A 16415-nucleotide genomic window follows, 5' to 3' on the forward strand; every position below is an offset into this window, starting at 1 on the left:
TCGGAGTTTCGTGAGATGCGCACTGCTGATGATCCCAATAAGGATGGAACAGCTGTACAGTGCTTCTCGGCTTTTCAGCATAGATTGGCTTTACTGACAGGATGAAATCCCCACAGAACATCTTCTATTGCGCACAAGGAAGCGTTGACTTCTGAAACATTAGGCAAAGTCATATCAAGATGAGATGTTTGGAATCACTGACAGATTGTCTTCAGAATTAGAAAAACACAGACAAAAGCCCTCCTTCTAAAATATTTGGTAGTATCCGGGTTGTTTCTTCTGCTGTCAACCACATAAGCTTTCGGTAAAAAAAGCAGTTGCGTTCGAAGTTAAGTTAGCGATATTTGTAATAATTACAGGTTTGATATCGGGGGGTCAGCGATTCCATTTCTGTTCTTGGTGTAACCAAATGTCTGTAAACTGTGACGATATTTATCTCAGAACGAGCTATTGCACGTAAGTTAAATCTTTGACCTATCCAGTTAGGTCGGCAGTATACCGTGCTGAATTTCTAAAACTTATTAATCACCACCCCTTAGGAAGGATTATACGAGTTCGGCTTTAGTCTGAGGTATTCGTTTTACCAAAGTTACATATGTAGGGCACAGAATTCTCCACATGTTTTGTGTAACCGTTTTATAAAACCCACTTCACCACCCAACAAAACTGTTCACTCGGTCAGGCCATTACCGACAGATTGTTTTCAGAATAAGAAAAACGTCAAGAAATTTATGACAAAGACGGTGTTTCTAAAGCGTTTCGGGGGCATCCAGTTTTTTTCTTGTACTGCAGGCCAGAAGGGCACTTTTGTGGAACGCCAACTGCCTTTGACATTACGTTAGCAAACAGTAACTTACACCTGGCAGAGTTAATCCCTTAAGACCAATGAGATCATAGGGGCGGTTTGAGTTCTAAAATTGCCCTTTTTGTTTCCTTGAAGTAAACCATTGCATTTTCAGTTGTCAAACGAGGGGGACGAGATGGCTTAGTGGTTAGATCCTGAATTTTCTGACCGGAAGGTTCGTGGTTCCAACCCGACCCCTGCCTCTCGACTTCCCTGTCTAGGCTTAGGCGAACCAGCGCTGATGCTTCCTTCTGGTGGCATCGCAGTTAGACGCCGAAATTGTGCTACAGCTGAACATGTTTTTGTCAAACGCAAAATTCTGTGAAACCTATCTCAGAACGAACTGCTGCACGTAAGTAAAACTTCAGTATATTCATCTTTTTTCCATATTATTGTGCTGCATTTCTAATACGTAATGTTCACTGCCGCTCGGGAAGGACGGTCCAGGTTTGATCTTAGGTCAGGTTCTTCCCTTTTCAAACGGCACAATATTCTAACAATAGTCTGGGCAACCCTTTTATAAAAACCCTCTTGTCACACAACAAAACTATTTATTCAATCCCACATCGTCTGTGGGATCAACAAATTTGTCCTTGAGTCAAATCTGAAGCGTAGCATAACTGTAAATTTCTTTGCCTTAAGCAACATTATTTCTGAATTTTAAAAGATGCATACACAACCCGACAGTATGAACAGTTTAGGTTTACCAGAAAAAAGGTTATCTGATATGTCTTCTGTTAACAAGTGGGAGTTACGTTTCGCGAACAGAAACCCCAAATCTACTAGAATCCGCTACTATCGTGTCAGTCTCAAACAGGGAAAGAAAGTAAAGCGACATTTCAAAAGGTATTTGAGAGGAAAAGCATTTTGACCTCGTAGATCACATCTCAGACCTAAAAGTCCTCATATGGATTTGCAATGTTTTTCTTCAGTCGGTTATACGGTAAAATCGCCCGGTCTATTTGACAAACTTAACATCGCTAAAAGCGTCTGCTTCAGTTCGCAAGATTACTGCCCATCAGGCCAGCTGTTCAGCAAATTCAGCAATCAACATGACTGACTGAATTTCTTTTCCTCTAACGGGATCCAAAGTACATGTCTTTTGTCAAATCAATACATTACAATAACGGAACTAACAACGTTTCACTATTCTGGGAGAGGCCCTCACGCAGTATAAATTGAATCAGAACAGCGGGCTGTCTTTACCGTCTCAAGAAGTCAGAGACATCACAGAAAGCACATTGCCGAAAAATCCATTCAGCGTGTTTTCAATCATCACATCGTCACGGCAAAATTGTGTGGCGATGACCCTCATTCCGAGCCACACATGATCACTAGTACCCTTAATCATCCCTTATCGGTGAACCGGCATTCACATCATCATCGCTTTCATCCGGCCCGATAGAAACTTTTGAAAATCGGTTCTATTAAACCTGACGACTCTTCCGTTGGATTTGAATAAAGGGCTACGACCTACTGAAAACGTGCGCTCTCAGCGATCACGAAAATACAAGTCGACTTAGCCTATTCTTATTCCGGAGTATTCTCAGTGCTGACCGAAACACTGGGGTTGACCGAAACTTGGTGGCAGGATACTAGCTACGCAGATGATCCTTTTTTCCGTGCACTTCTTGGGAACACTACTTTTACGGTAAAACCCGCCCATTGGGTAGCCTAAGGTGCGTACTTTGGGCGAAGTCTATAATGACACCATTATCATTCAGTTCTTTGTGGTTGAACAGAGCGAAGTTGTCGATCAGGATATTTTTGTGTATTTTGATGCCCGTTGGTGTGAAATAAGGACGAAATGGTCAGGTTACCCCTTTTGAAGAAATTTGAACTTTTCCTATCAATACAATGAAATATGCGCTTCCTAAGTAGCGAAATGTTTCTTCAGTCATGTAAAACATAATGTAACCTTGAATATATTCACTAACATATCCGCTTGTCCATTACAAGACTTACTGCGGGTCACATACTTACTGCTTCTAACCAATGTGTAAAAGACTCTAAAATATAGAAACAATGGAAGTAATTTTTTTAATATTTTAGGCCCTAGATCGCCACCCCCATGCTGTAAGCCTTTGTATAAATCGCTCAACTTTCAGCTTTTCGTGTTTTACCTAACATGCATCCACGAAACGGAAGGTATAATCAGCAGACGAAAAAATTCTTCTACATACAGTAATGCGAAACTTCACTCGGAATAGGCAAATTAGACGTGAACGAAGATTGCCTGACCGTCACATAAACGCTGATTGACTCATGAACACAAAGAATAAACGCTATTTAGAAGTGGCTACAACCTCACCTGTCTGAATTGCCGTTAGTTTTGTTTCGGAGATGATGTTGCGGTTGCAAAACGGTTCTCATCTTTATGGCGCTAGATGAGTCGATGATTATGAAAGGACAAAATGAAAGTGTTTTTCTCTGAGTGCGTCATAGCTGTCAACCAAGTATTTCGGAATGGGACAACTCTGGTTAAAAACACACTCGGAATTCGCCATACTTCAGAAATCTCTACATGAGGAGTACATACTGATACTTACTGACTTCCGATCATGCATTCATTTCGCAATTCCACTAAATCCTAAAGCTTTCCAGAGGTTTCTTCACAGGATTTTAATATGAATATCCTTACGGAGGCAATAGTTTTATAAGAGTTCACATGTTTTTGCCCAGCACTTTGAAGGTTTCGTAAACTGTTTCCGGTGTAATTATGAAAAGTCCATTCAAGTGTGATAGGTTTCGTAATTTGATCATTTTTGGCCAGTTTAGGCCGGAAAACTTATCTGAAGTCTGCTAAATTGCTTATCCCGAGAAACCATTCATACTGCAGGTGGTATATACAATGGGAGTTAATAGTTTATTGCTTAGATGTTACATGGAAGAGATAGCATTCCACAGAAAAATATTTCGTTCAGCTTTTCAAGACTACTGATAAAGCGATTGTTTTCAGCGATGACGTTTCAGCTTCGTTTTGAACTTAATCGTGAGGAACAGCCTAATCGACCGCATGGTGACCACTAGTTGCACTAAAAGGGCACTGATGCCACAGGTCAGTGGAACAGATAGCAACTTCACCGTTAGTAGTTTCGATGCAAATTAATTTCAGTTCATTTGAGTGTTCTATAGCGACGAAGGTTGAATCCGTGTTTAACGTTCATAGCACATGTGGTCCCCTAACTTCGAGTTTCCCAGATTTGGTTCTTCAATGTGAGGCTTGAGTGGAATATAAGGAATTCATCCAAACCAAGTACGCTGCGACGTCATTCCCAAATTGAGCAAGTATGCTTTGCGTGTGTTCATCATTCTTTTAGTTTAATTGCCTTACGCTTGATGAGAACGAACCCTCCGGTGGACGACGTAGATACCAATTTTATACTACGTCATTAAAAGACAACGAACTCTCTGATTACTTGTTGGGCGAATCCTTTCGATGGCAAAATCTGCTCCATGATGGTACCATGTGATTTTCCACGTGATCGTCTGAAATCGAATTTAGTTGATGCTATAGAACTTCAGTTGCATTCGTCAAGGGTCACGTGGTAGGCATCGTTGAACCTCCTACGTATTTATGCATGACTACAATTTTGCATTATTGGGGTGCCATTTAAACGCTTCATCCTTGCAGAATCAAATCAAAGCATACACCACTGGTTGTTGATCAGGTGGCAATTCATCTGTTCACAAACGTCACCATTGGAGGAGAGATCATCGGTGCGCGGTGCGGTGGGCAATTCCTCTTTGCCTACTCTCATATGTAGATGACTTGAAGATTGTCTGTTATTTGTCGCGGTGGCTAGCTGATTTGGAGACGGCGTTTATATTAATTTACTGGCCCGTCTTCGATTTTCTTCTCATTCGATTGAACTTTGAGTCTGTGTAGTTCTGGAAACCGTCTTCCAATGTCGTTGATGGCCTTGCCACTTTTGAGCGTCGCTCATGTTAGAACTAACCAAAACAACATCGGAATTACTTTCTCTGACAGCTGCGCAACGTTTCACCAGCAGTAACGTGTACGACGTTACCAACAGTAGATTCGTCAAGCTATTATGCGATAGGACGTTCCTATTCTTCTGAAACGCAATGTCAGCACATCTAAAGTTCACACAAACTAGCATGCCTATTTGCACCCCTTTATTCAAGCCTCACAGAAGCCGTGGATCACCTTATTGTATACGTTAGGGCTAAGTGCCCGGGCAAACTTTGACTTACATATTCTGAACCACGGGACCCTGAACTGGTTGGAAGTATTGGATACTGCATTGGAAAATCAAGTGTCCATATATTATGAAAGCATCCTTCAGCACGTCGCAACATGGTAAATCTACAATTGAGGTTTCATCCTGCAAGTGTAACCAACTTATGCTGGATGGCCAAGGAACACTATGCAGCTGTTTTATCCTCATTAAGAACCACTATTTGTGCGCATTTAATAAAACTCAAAGAAGGATCGAGTCCATGACTTCCCGGCTAGTCGTTTAAACACAGCCGTTTGGTTATAACTGAAAGGAAGAAGACCTTTGCTGCGGATTTACTTATTGGTAAACATCAACTGAACAGTTACAGACTTGGACAGGGAAGGAAAATTCTCATATGCATCTTCTTCTCCAGCGCGTCTTCTGGAACTTACCTGGATACTCATTGACAGTCACTCAAATGTAAACGAATGCTGGAAAGCAATTCTAAAAACTACGTGATGAATCTACCTTCTCAATAGACGCGAAGCTGATTTACGTGAAACCACATGCTACTCACATGCCTCATCAGTACTATCCACGTTACACAAGTAGCTGACCAGCAGACAGAATATAGCGCCAGTCAGTCTCTAGTCTCAAAAACCACATTGCGTGGTCTTTCGTTGACACACTTCACAATCGGCTATTTTTCAGGTAGATTTTTGCTCATTTGGTGAGATAATTCTTCCTCTGGGCTACCCATAGACTGATGTGAGAAGATTGGTCGAAGTTCAAATGTGACCTCCTCCTGTAAAGTTGCTTGGGATATTGGTGGTCTAGACTTCGAAGATACGTAAGGTGTTCAGCTCTGAACGACCAGGTATCAAAATCACTAGGACCGCTCTCACCGCTGATTTTTGAGACCACTGATTCTTTCACTTTGCCAATATTAGGAAACCCATAGGCAAGCAAGACTGCGGCTGTTCAGCACCTGTAACTGGCCGTCAGTGCCATCAATGTCTAAGGGGACTCTAGAGCGGCGATTTCCGAATTACAGTACACTATTAATATATTTTTTGATCAACTAAAAGTACAAGAGCGTAATTTTACATACGATATACAGACCAAATGGCACAACTTGGTAAGTGCTTTAATAGTAAATTGTTCTACTGACTTCTTCATTGTCAACTGACTTAAAGAAAAATTTTCTACGCACGGATGTAAATGAATCAAACCTCTGCATTCTTGTAATTTGATCAGTTTGAGAAGAGTAGAAGACAACGCGGTTGCAAGGGCATATCTTTTCGTACGCTTTTTACAATCGCATTCGTATCACAAAAGACGATAGAGGCTACGTCAAGCGTATTAAAGGGACTTTTCCAGGAAATAAGTCACTAAAACAGAGCCCAAATGGAGGTGTGAAACTGATGCTAAATTTTTACTTCAGAGTTCAGGCCTGAAACGAATCGATGAAATTTCTATGAGGAGTCTAGCATCTTCATAGCCCATTTCAAGCTGTTGGCAAGGCCTGACACTATCTCTCTTTATATTTAGACAGTATTTTTCTGCTTACTGATATCAAGCAACAATTTGAATATATGGAGACATTTAGCTCAGGTCATCGGAGCACCAGCCTTAAATGTGAACGAATAAATGACAGTATTAGACATTCTGATATCAAGGAACTGGGATGGGTTCGTGTCCCCCTTAGATAAGGCAAGTAAGTACTTTCTAGGGCAGTAAGGTTTTTTATTAAGTTGTTAAGGTTTGAATCTAAGCCATATAAAACAGTGGTTTATGGGAAATAATGTCCATAACAAAAAGAGGGTTTGCGTAGTTGTGCTCACCCAAGAAAACTTACAAGAACCACAAGATATCAAACTATATATAGCTGCTATCCTTGGTTGGACGAACCTATGTTTAAAATATTTTGCGCAAGCCATCATGGTGTAACCAAGGCAATAGTATCTTGTTTGTTATCTCAGGCGACTCTTGAAATGGAAACCCACCTGTGTGAAAAACTTATTCCGTTGCTAGCTAACCCTCGAAGAGGATTGTCTTGATGCCCTTTAAGAGACTGCTGTTCCGTTCGGTGATCCCTATCCTAATACGCTGACCCGATCCTTAGCTATACATGATAGAAAACCAATACATCCATCAGCAAGTTCTGTGACATTTGTCTGAATTTCTCACTATCCTCGCTCTGCCCGAGCTATCTTGAACTATAATCTCCTCTTGATGGCCAAATGTCTTGAAAAGCACTCAAAAGACGAACTGCTTTTTCCATGGAACAGTTACAACTGTAGGCGAAACCCGAGATCAGACCGCTATACTTTACATTCGCCAGCTCACATCCATTGACGATGTTTGACGTTTGCCTCGGTTACATTGAAAAGGATATCTCTAATATAATAAACTTTTCATATCGATCAGTCTTAATGCTCCCTGTGGTCAGACGAGGAAATATTTAACTGAGATTTCGTCTTGTAAGTGAGGCTAGTATGTACTGAAAAGCCAAGAAACACTCCCTTACAGTCGTTTTAACCTTACTATAGCTCATCAGCAGCGCAGATCTCACGAAACTCAAGAGGAAGTCAAAGAGTTTTGACAGCCGTAAAACTCGAACACCGTCGAACGACATAGCTCAACAATATAACACATATTTTTTAGAGTGCAGCAGAACAACTTACAGCTATAGCCGTAATGGACACTAACATTATTTGTAAGCTGAGTAACCCCTAGTTTGGCGATAAATTGCGTCAAAAAGTCCACAAGGTAGTATCAGTGAAACATATGAAGTTAACTAGTTTACTTGGTGCTGATAGAGACCGTGTTGATGCAGTTAGACAAACATCCACTGTCATGAAAACAGTACCTCCGTTTTTGGGGAGTCCCAGTAAGGTCGTCTTCTCCCTACTTAGGTCGCAAGTACCGACATTCTCCCGTCACTTTCTAGAGGCTTGCACTTTGCTCATCGACCAGATGTTGAGAGAGCATGCCTCATTTGTCTGCAAAGTTTTGATTCATGAGAAACAAACTGAAACCCAGTCTTTCACGAACTAGATCTTCGTGCGGTCTGGTGGGTATCTCCGCGGGGAGGGCCAGTTAACCCAAACTTCGACAAACATTTTGGCGAACACCTTGTCTGAAACGCTGCCAATCCGTACTTGTCAACCATTTGCACGGCCATTCCTCGGACTTCCACAGTTTTCCACAGCGAATGGAACGTGATTCCTGAGCAACTTCTGCAAGAACCCGACAGCATACAATACTTTGCTCTTTCATTCAAATTCATCCTTAGAATCGTGTTGTTAAAAAAAGCTGTGTTGTAAAAATATCAGTTGCAGAGATTAGTTCTTTCGTCCGCACCAAAAGGCTTGTAACCTAGAGAGGTTAATGTGCGACTTTAGCATTGAATACATTACAGCTGCCCAACCAAACATAATATTTGGATAACTATTCTACTGCGGCATACTGAAGCCCTCTTGTAGCCAGATGTATCGCTGACTAAGTTAGAATCTGTTTGTTACTGTAGCCATTGAAAATCCGCCACCATGTGGTACGTCTTTGTACATGTAACTGAATGAAAACTCGTTCACGCGTTTTTCACCACGGGTTTGTGCACCGAACAAAGATTGAGTGACAAACTGTACATCTCCTTTTGTTACGTTCCTTCACAAGCAGACAAACCCTGTTCCAACTGATATATCATTGTTGAGTGACCATTTTGAGAGCCCAAACAAAAAATAGAGAGAGAAGAGAATTCCAAAACGCTCATTTCCCTCCTTAAAATTCTTTGGCTAATCTCACCCCCTGACCACCTTCTTTTCCGTAATTGGGTTGGTCCAACTAGGTTTGTTTCAACACAATTTCCCTATTGTTTTCGACCTTCAATTGAAACTCCATTGTGCATAGTCCGCTAAAAACGGGTAGCTCGCAAGTTGAATCCCAAATTCATTTAAGAAAATAATGTACCTGGTGTAAGTTTTCTAATTTAAGGGTAGATCTAAGAAGACTGTGCACCCTTCTTAGCTAAGATGCACTGTATGCGCTGTTTCTCAGCGACCAAGTGGATACATTTATTCCTCAAATCATCAAAAGTAACAAGACCAATCTTTCTCGTTCGCTCGCATTTGATCATTTGATCATTTGGATATTTGATCATTTCCATCGCCTACTGTAGAAAGATGTTCCTCAAAGTCACCGTTCTGGTGCGATCACGTGTCTTATCGAATGAATGCTAATCACGCAGTCTAATGCAGTCAATTAAATTACAACCGCTCAATCATTTCACAAGCTGAAAGTTCACCCCCGCTTGGTAAGTATCGGTACATATAACCTCGCAGTTTCCTATTGTGTGCTTGCACAACGTGTGATAAGGAAAGGGAACAAGAACATCTATTTTGTCTCACTCCACGTTGAAACCATATCGTCCGTCAGACCATTTTCAGAGCTCTACAACTACTCATCTGCCAATATTTATCCCCAAGGTTGCGAAAGATCTAGAATTCTGGTATTATGTTCCCTGCGTGGTGATCAGCTAACCAGCTAAACAACACAGTGATCAGTTTCGTTCTGCAAGTGATATGACGGTCCCCATATTCTTCACTTCCCCTGAACTAGATCACGTCTCCTCTCTCAAAAGACCGGTGTCAAAGTGACAGTCAGAGTGGGTTTTTCCCTAATGAATAGCGAGCACTAATTACTTCTCGAATAATCATCCATAAGAGGTCACTTTCGGAGTGTTGCCGCTTTGAATTCGGATGATTTCCGTTGAAAAGACCCTCAAAGGACACTGCACACATGGACGCTTAAGGACGGATATGTTCTACCAGGAATATGGTCAAATGTGTATGGAATTTACGGTTTTTACGCGTAGAATTTTAAGCGTGGAAAGTTCTTAAACTACGGCCTTTTAGAGACATCATTGAAGAATTCACAAGGACAATGCACCGAATTCTACGCAAAAACAGAAGGCGTTGCTTCCGCAGCATACTATTATTGACAAAAAGATGCTCCTTATTTCGTATGGAGCAGCGATCTGAAAAATCCGCATGCGACTAACCATTTTTGCAAGATAATCATTTCTGGAAGATCTAACCCATCGATCGTTACAACCAGGACAGTCACTGGGTCGTCGTTCGATGAGTCGAACACGCCAATCAGACTGTTCAAGTGTGAACACGTTCGCCTGTTCAGATGTGATAATTCAAATGCATCCAACGTGCATTGGTGGAGTAGTGGTTACGGGCTTGCCTCGCATGTCAGATGTCCGGGGTTCAAATCCCGGCACGGTCATTTGATATGCACTGCTGATGAGCTCTAATAAGGGCGAAACTCGAGTCTAGTGCTTCACTTTGGTGTGGACTCACCGAAATAATTACGCCAGAACAGGGATACGGCCGCTCAAACGAGAGTGGTGTGGCTATGAACAAAGATACCCATCCCGCAAAACCCCAAAATTGCAACTATTCAAGATCATGCAGTCATCAAAGATCACCTCTGTTGGTTGTCTTCAAGGAACCACTTCTGAAATATTCCATTCCCACTGGGCACAATACAGTTATTCTTTTCCCTTCTCCCTTTTTCTCACATCTCTTCCCCTTTCTTTTGACCTAAACGTCAACCATTCTTATCACTGCCTTCTGTGTGTGTCTAGTTTAATAAGTCCATATATGCACTTTTTATAATCACCTTATTTTGGCAAGGTCACACATGGAATCAACGTTCATTAACTCTGTGCATAATCACAAGATTTGGAGGATATGCCATTTTGTCATCCCATCATTGTATTGAATTTGGTAATAAATATCCATGTGAACATTTTTCATCATTTGCGCGTAACTCAGGGCAGCCAGATGCGATCAATACCACCTACATGCAAAAATGATGTATGCAGAAACTAACAGTCGTTAAATTACTGGCCACTTGTCTAACGAGGAAATCGCTTTTAAGGGCAGGCCGCTTCATCATTTCTGGTGGGGTTGCCAAGACCAGTCGACACAAGTGTCTGCTGTTCACCTGCTCATTTGACTACAGTTCTTTTTTGAAACAATCAAAGTATGTACACTTTCTAACTCGACTTCAGCAACCATAATTTAGTTTTTACCTTGTGCCTGCTATCGAATGGGTCTCACAGAATACCCGTTTGAGTTCGTTCTCCCTCCCGTTTACAAAACAGAAGGGTAGATTTTTACCATTGGAATTTCTGTACATCAATTACATTATTTTGGCAAGTTAGGTTTGCGCACAAAACTACAATGCGCCCCAAAGAAACAGTCTTGAGGACAATAACCTACGATTTCATACTTAAGCATCCAGTTTTTGAGGAACCCAAACATCAAGCAATTCCAATGTCGCAAATAATTTGACGCCTCGTAGGCGAAAAAACTGAAACACATTAGTGATTATAGTCAGCACGTAGTCTAACCATAGATATTGGTGACCAGACCGATCCCGTTGCAGTGCGCATCCACGATCCTACCAACCTGGTTTACTGGGACGCTCGTGTACTCTGGAGATATCTGTCCACAGGTTGGTTTGCTTGTTTAGCACCATTGATAAACTTGCAGTCGGTGCAAATAGATCGGGCAGATTGTTTGTCTGTACTGTGATCAAACTGATCTACTTCTTATTTCACACTTTTACGCAGCGAATGGAAAGGGATTTCTGAGTGCCTGCAGCGGGATTCTGATTGCATGAAAGGAGTTTCAGTATCGAAACCTCATAGCACTAATTTTTTTTCCAATTCATCCCGAGGATAATCCTGATGAGACAGTATTAATGAAGGCCTTGCTGCTTTTGGAATCTTCTCTCATCCTTCACTAAAAAACAGGTTTGTAATACGGACGAACTACTAAACTGTAACCGGAAGAGCCAATCAAATAAATAGGACGGCCAAATACATATCCAGCATACATACTCTAAAACTCTTTTATGGTAGCCAGTCGTATGTGCTGCCAGTTAAGTTACAATCTTTTTGCTGTTGCAGCCACTGGAAATTTGCTCTCAAGTTTTACGTCCCTGTGCATCCAACTGAATGTGGTCTCTTCTACGTTTTCCTAATAATACGATGGTAGAGTGTGTCGATATTCTCCAACCAAGTTCTCCATTGTATAAAAGCTCGTTTGTCGCCGAGTAGAACCAGGTTTGAGGCATTATTTAGAAGATAACACTGAAAACTCAACAAATATTTGCCCAACTGTTTCTAAAAACGCCCATTTATCTCCCAGGAATACCATGTTAGGTCTCCTGATCTCGGTTGTCCTCTATTCCGTAACTGGCAACACTTTCAATCGGCTTATTGTCCGACCAAGTATGTCCCATCAGCGAGGTATCGTTGTGTCCCTCCGTGTCTTGCAAGACCATTAAGAAATGCCCTTTTGGAAGGTTATTATTCCAGCCGGTTCTTGCCCTCAGTATTCTACTTATTTTGCCAACTGGATATTATCGTTTTTGATGGATAAAGCTTTATCTTTTGTGTAAATCTTTCTCAAATGTCGTTGAAAATTTGCCGTGACTGGCGCCTCACTCTTTGAGCGCACAGTCACATGTGACATTTTTCAGACGATGTCGCATGTTCTGGGCAGTTAAGTTTTCGGGACTTTTCTTCGAAAATCAAACCAGGAAATTTTAGGATCCAGGTTTCCGGGTTTCTGGATGTGGCACGTAGGCTTGTTTCAGAGAAAAGCTGTACGTCATTTTCTAGAAAGCTCCTCTCCGATGTGATGCTCCTTTCAGTAAATTGTCCAGTTCCTCCATTATGAGGCACTTTAGAAGTTCGCAACCAGCAACTGCTTGGTATCCCTCCCTCTTTTATACAGCCTAACTGGCGAACAATACCAGTTCATCTTCAGCTAAAGTGCCGCCCAGAATAGATTGACTTCAGGATAGACCACCTTTTCTCGGTCTATCAAATTGGTAATGTTCAGTAGTTTGTCTCATTCCCCTATTGGTAACTCCTGGTTCAGTTGCAGAACGAAACACAGATTCTACGTCGTTTTATCCTTCATTCCAGAGTCGGAAGCGGAGGATGATGGCTCAGCTGAAGGTGCCGTAGGATATTCCGTGTACCAGCCACACCGCTGGTGACTGCCGTGGTGGTACCATGTAAACGTACCGAAGCATTTGATTTCACCTGCGGATTTCAGGTGCTTACTTTCTGTTCCCTTTGTCACACTCGAAAACCTTCCCGTGCGCCGTGATTTGTCCTTCTTCCTAAGCAGATTGTTGCTTTAATCTTCCGTGTTAGCAAAACAAATAATAAGATTGAAATCGTTTTACTGTTGATAACTTCTAGAGTTCTGTATTCGGACGATTCTCAACGTTATCCTTTGAATGCTTCAACTGATAGGAGCCTTATATGTGTGCTCCGAAAAAATTATGTAAAGTGATTTCAATTGAAAAAAACTTGTTGAGTTGTCCGTACGAAAACCGTGAGTCAGGCGTAGGTTAGGCTATCCGGGATATTAAGATACAGCCTTGAATTCATGATCTACCGCCGGGTCTTCAGCAAAGATACGGTCCTATCAGAAATACAGTGTATGGATGAGGTTGGGTGGGTTGTACAGACAGTCCGGCTTAACTTAGCGCTTTGGATATCTTTTCTCTGTGGTCATTTATGCCCGACAAGGCGCCGTCCGGCAGGTATTCGAGGAGCTGGTTCTGATAGCTTCGCATGACTTTTGAGTCCACTAGCTTCCCAAGTGCTAATCAAGGTATGCGCGTCTTAGGTACACCTGAAAAGCGCAATAAAAAGCAGCTGTGTACAAGTGCATGGTGGAAGTTCACGTGGTGTTCCAGTAGCAGCGGCAGGCGGTTATCGACCCTCGCCACCGATAACTGATGGCGATGTGCTTTATTTGGATTCGGCACTGGTTTGTTCGTGGGCACCACTTTGTCAAGTGATTTTTGCTATTCCTGAAATTCGTACTGCAAAGAAACAGTATGTGATCGGCACACATCTGCAGTAAGCGGTCTCCGTTGTGTGTGCGGCTCGTGTCCAAACCAAGATGACCACCCAATTAAGCCCAACAGCGCTTGCTTCCGTATTCATATCTCCAGCAACCACAGCAAGATCTTAAATTTTAGCCTGCTGTAGAAGAGCACCTAGAGCGTCATAGACACTGTTTAGCATATTCAGAGCTGCAGTCAGTTGGGACGTAAGCAGACACAATAAACTAGGTGCGATGAACCTCACTTCTTCTATATTCTTCCACAGGTGTTGTCAAACGAGCCGCACAGAGGAGACTATCAACGACTATCCAATCAAGCGGAGACGCTTACGATTGTTCGTTCAACACAATCACACCCCAGCGTATCCAGCTACCGTGGCCTCCACGTTACTAGAGGTGCGAAACCGAGAGCCACGGAAGAGAGCAAGAGTACAGTCTGTTCGATCAAAGTACTTGAGTTCTGCGTCCTTGTTTCTGACAGACAACAGGTATCAATGCAGAGGGAATGAAGCTTACGAGCAAGAATTACTTGTTAACCTGTTTGCTCCAGTGTGCGAACATTGAAGGTGATCAAGTAGACAGTTTTAAATCACACTTCGAAGTGTTGAGGATTGTGACTGAACTCAGACGTACAGAAGCTGCAGCTGAATGTGATGCATGGCGAGCAACTCGGACAGTCTTGGGGCTGGGAACTGTAGAGAAACAGTCAAATTTGGCGAAATACGGAAAACGTGAAAGTGTAAGAAGGGAGGCGTCAGTAGTAGCATGTTTTCGCTTAACCACCCTGCTGTATGCAGCAAGTAAGGTGACCCGGCTGATGGCACTACTCGTCGGCCGATGTAGCATGAGAGTATTGTTAATTGTAGATGTCACTGTTGTACGAAGGCCGGGATACTGCCGGGATGCCCACACCTAGAAAATAGGACGATTTATGTCCATAACCAAAGCCTGTAGCTCAAAAGCCCAACCGCAAGGCAGCGGTGTTGGGCTAGAAATGCAAGTACATCACCATTTCTACGGAACACGTCGCCACACATGTTACCATCTCCAACCTGGGAGGCCAGGAAACTGTGTTCGTCAGACATCTATGCATGGACCAACTTAGTATGACTGTGAGTGTCCCACGGACGCTCCCAGTATAGCTCAATTAATCTCCAAGGCACACAAACCACCACATCATGGCAAGGTCCGGCCTCTTTGTGAGGGAGTGCGTCACTGTTTAGCATCGCGCATCATCCTAGACTGAACACCAAATAACGACAAGCGAAGTACTAACCCAGGATAGGTTGTGCTTGCATCACAGCTCTCGTTAGTGTTGCAACCAGACGGGCGTCATGATTTGAAATCGCCACATTATCTCCTTGCGAGTAACACAGTGGAAAATGGGTATCATTCACAAAGACACATATTGGTGTCACTGCCGTACATTTCCTTAAAATATCTTCAAGTTTTCTCCGCACGCAAGGCAAGCTTCCCAATTAACAGTGTTGTCCCGAAATTGGTTGAAATATATCACACGATTTAAATCAAATGTTACGCATGAGGAATATTAAGGGAACCGGACGTTATTCAAGGATTTATCAGAGTTGAAATTAAATCGCCCCTTCTGGAGTGACATTGTAAACGTTAAACTATTCAACAATTTGTTTTCTCGCCTTTTTAGGAAGTTGATTCATGCGAGAGGCTGATTCATGAGAGGCTGGTTCTAATTACGTGCTTCACACCAAAACATACGAGTACTACATACGAGGTACAACTTCTTAGCAGAGGTTTGTACCGATAGCTGGTCATGGCTCAGTGACCGAGTGAGGTAAATTTGGAAGCAGACCTGCCGTTCGTGTTTCAAACCCGAGTGAGGTCACCCCACTCCTTCTCGACTTTCCCGGTTAACACGTTCGTTTATAGGATGCTACTGCTTTTGCTGAGTCATATATAGCATAACAATATGATCGACCAAGATAAAAGCAACCAAATGTCCCGAGTACATGAATCGCATGCCGCTCCTTTCTGCCGCTGACTAGAAGCACACTCAAATTATTTTCGCCGAAACTACAGGGGTTTCGAAGTTGTGACTTCAACGGGGAGTGAGTCTAATCCATTTGCACCTTTTGGCAGCGTGTTGTTTGTAGTATTTCGTTTAGGTGAGCGAAAAGGTCACGACACGAACCATCATCGATTCGCATTTTGTTACCGGTTTACGCGAGATAAAACACGAAATCACGCTGCAGCATTTTTGACGCTCTTCGGTGTTCGTTAAGAACGAAAGGCATTTAAAAAGTATATAATGTAGATTCCACCCTGGAAGATTGGTCATTGACGGTTGTTTGCTTTGCAATCCGCAGATTTAACAAATGGAATGATTTCGTTCGGTGAACCTGGTCACAACACGTGGATTTCAACTACTATTAAGTGCAACATTATTAGACAACAGCATGA

The 16415-nt window shown here is 42.4% G+C and overlaps 1 protein-coding gene across 1 annotated transcript; it reads left to right on the forward strand.

Moving 5' to 3' along the window:
• Positions 1-1259: 1259 nt before the first annotated feature.
• T265_04669 (hypothetical protein) lies at positions 1260-14895 on the forward strand (the record flags this gene model as incomplete). The annotated part of the gene is given in 6 exon segments (XM_009169460.1): positions 1260-1303; positions 10120-10319; positions 10346-10587; positions 13043-13080; positions 14168-14510; positions 14530-14895. 6 exon segments carry the CDS (start codon positions 1260-1262, stop codon positions 14893-14895), a joined length of 1233 nt encoding a protein of 410 aa, XP_009167724.1.
• Positions 14896-16415: the final 1520 nt, after the last annotated feature.

This window comes from Opisthorchis viverrini (genome assembly GCF_000715545.1).
Source record: "Opisthorchis viverrini unplaced genomic scaffold opera_v5_80, whole genome shotgun sequence".
NCBI lineage: Eukaryota > Metazoa > Platyhelminthes > Trematoda > Opisthorchiida > Opisthorchiidae > Opisthorchis > Opisthorchis viverrini.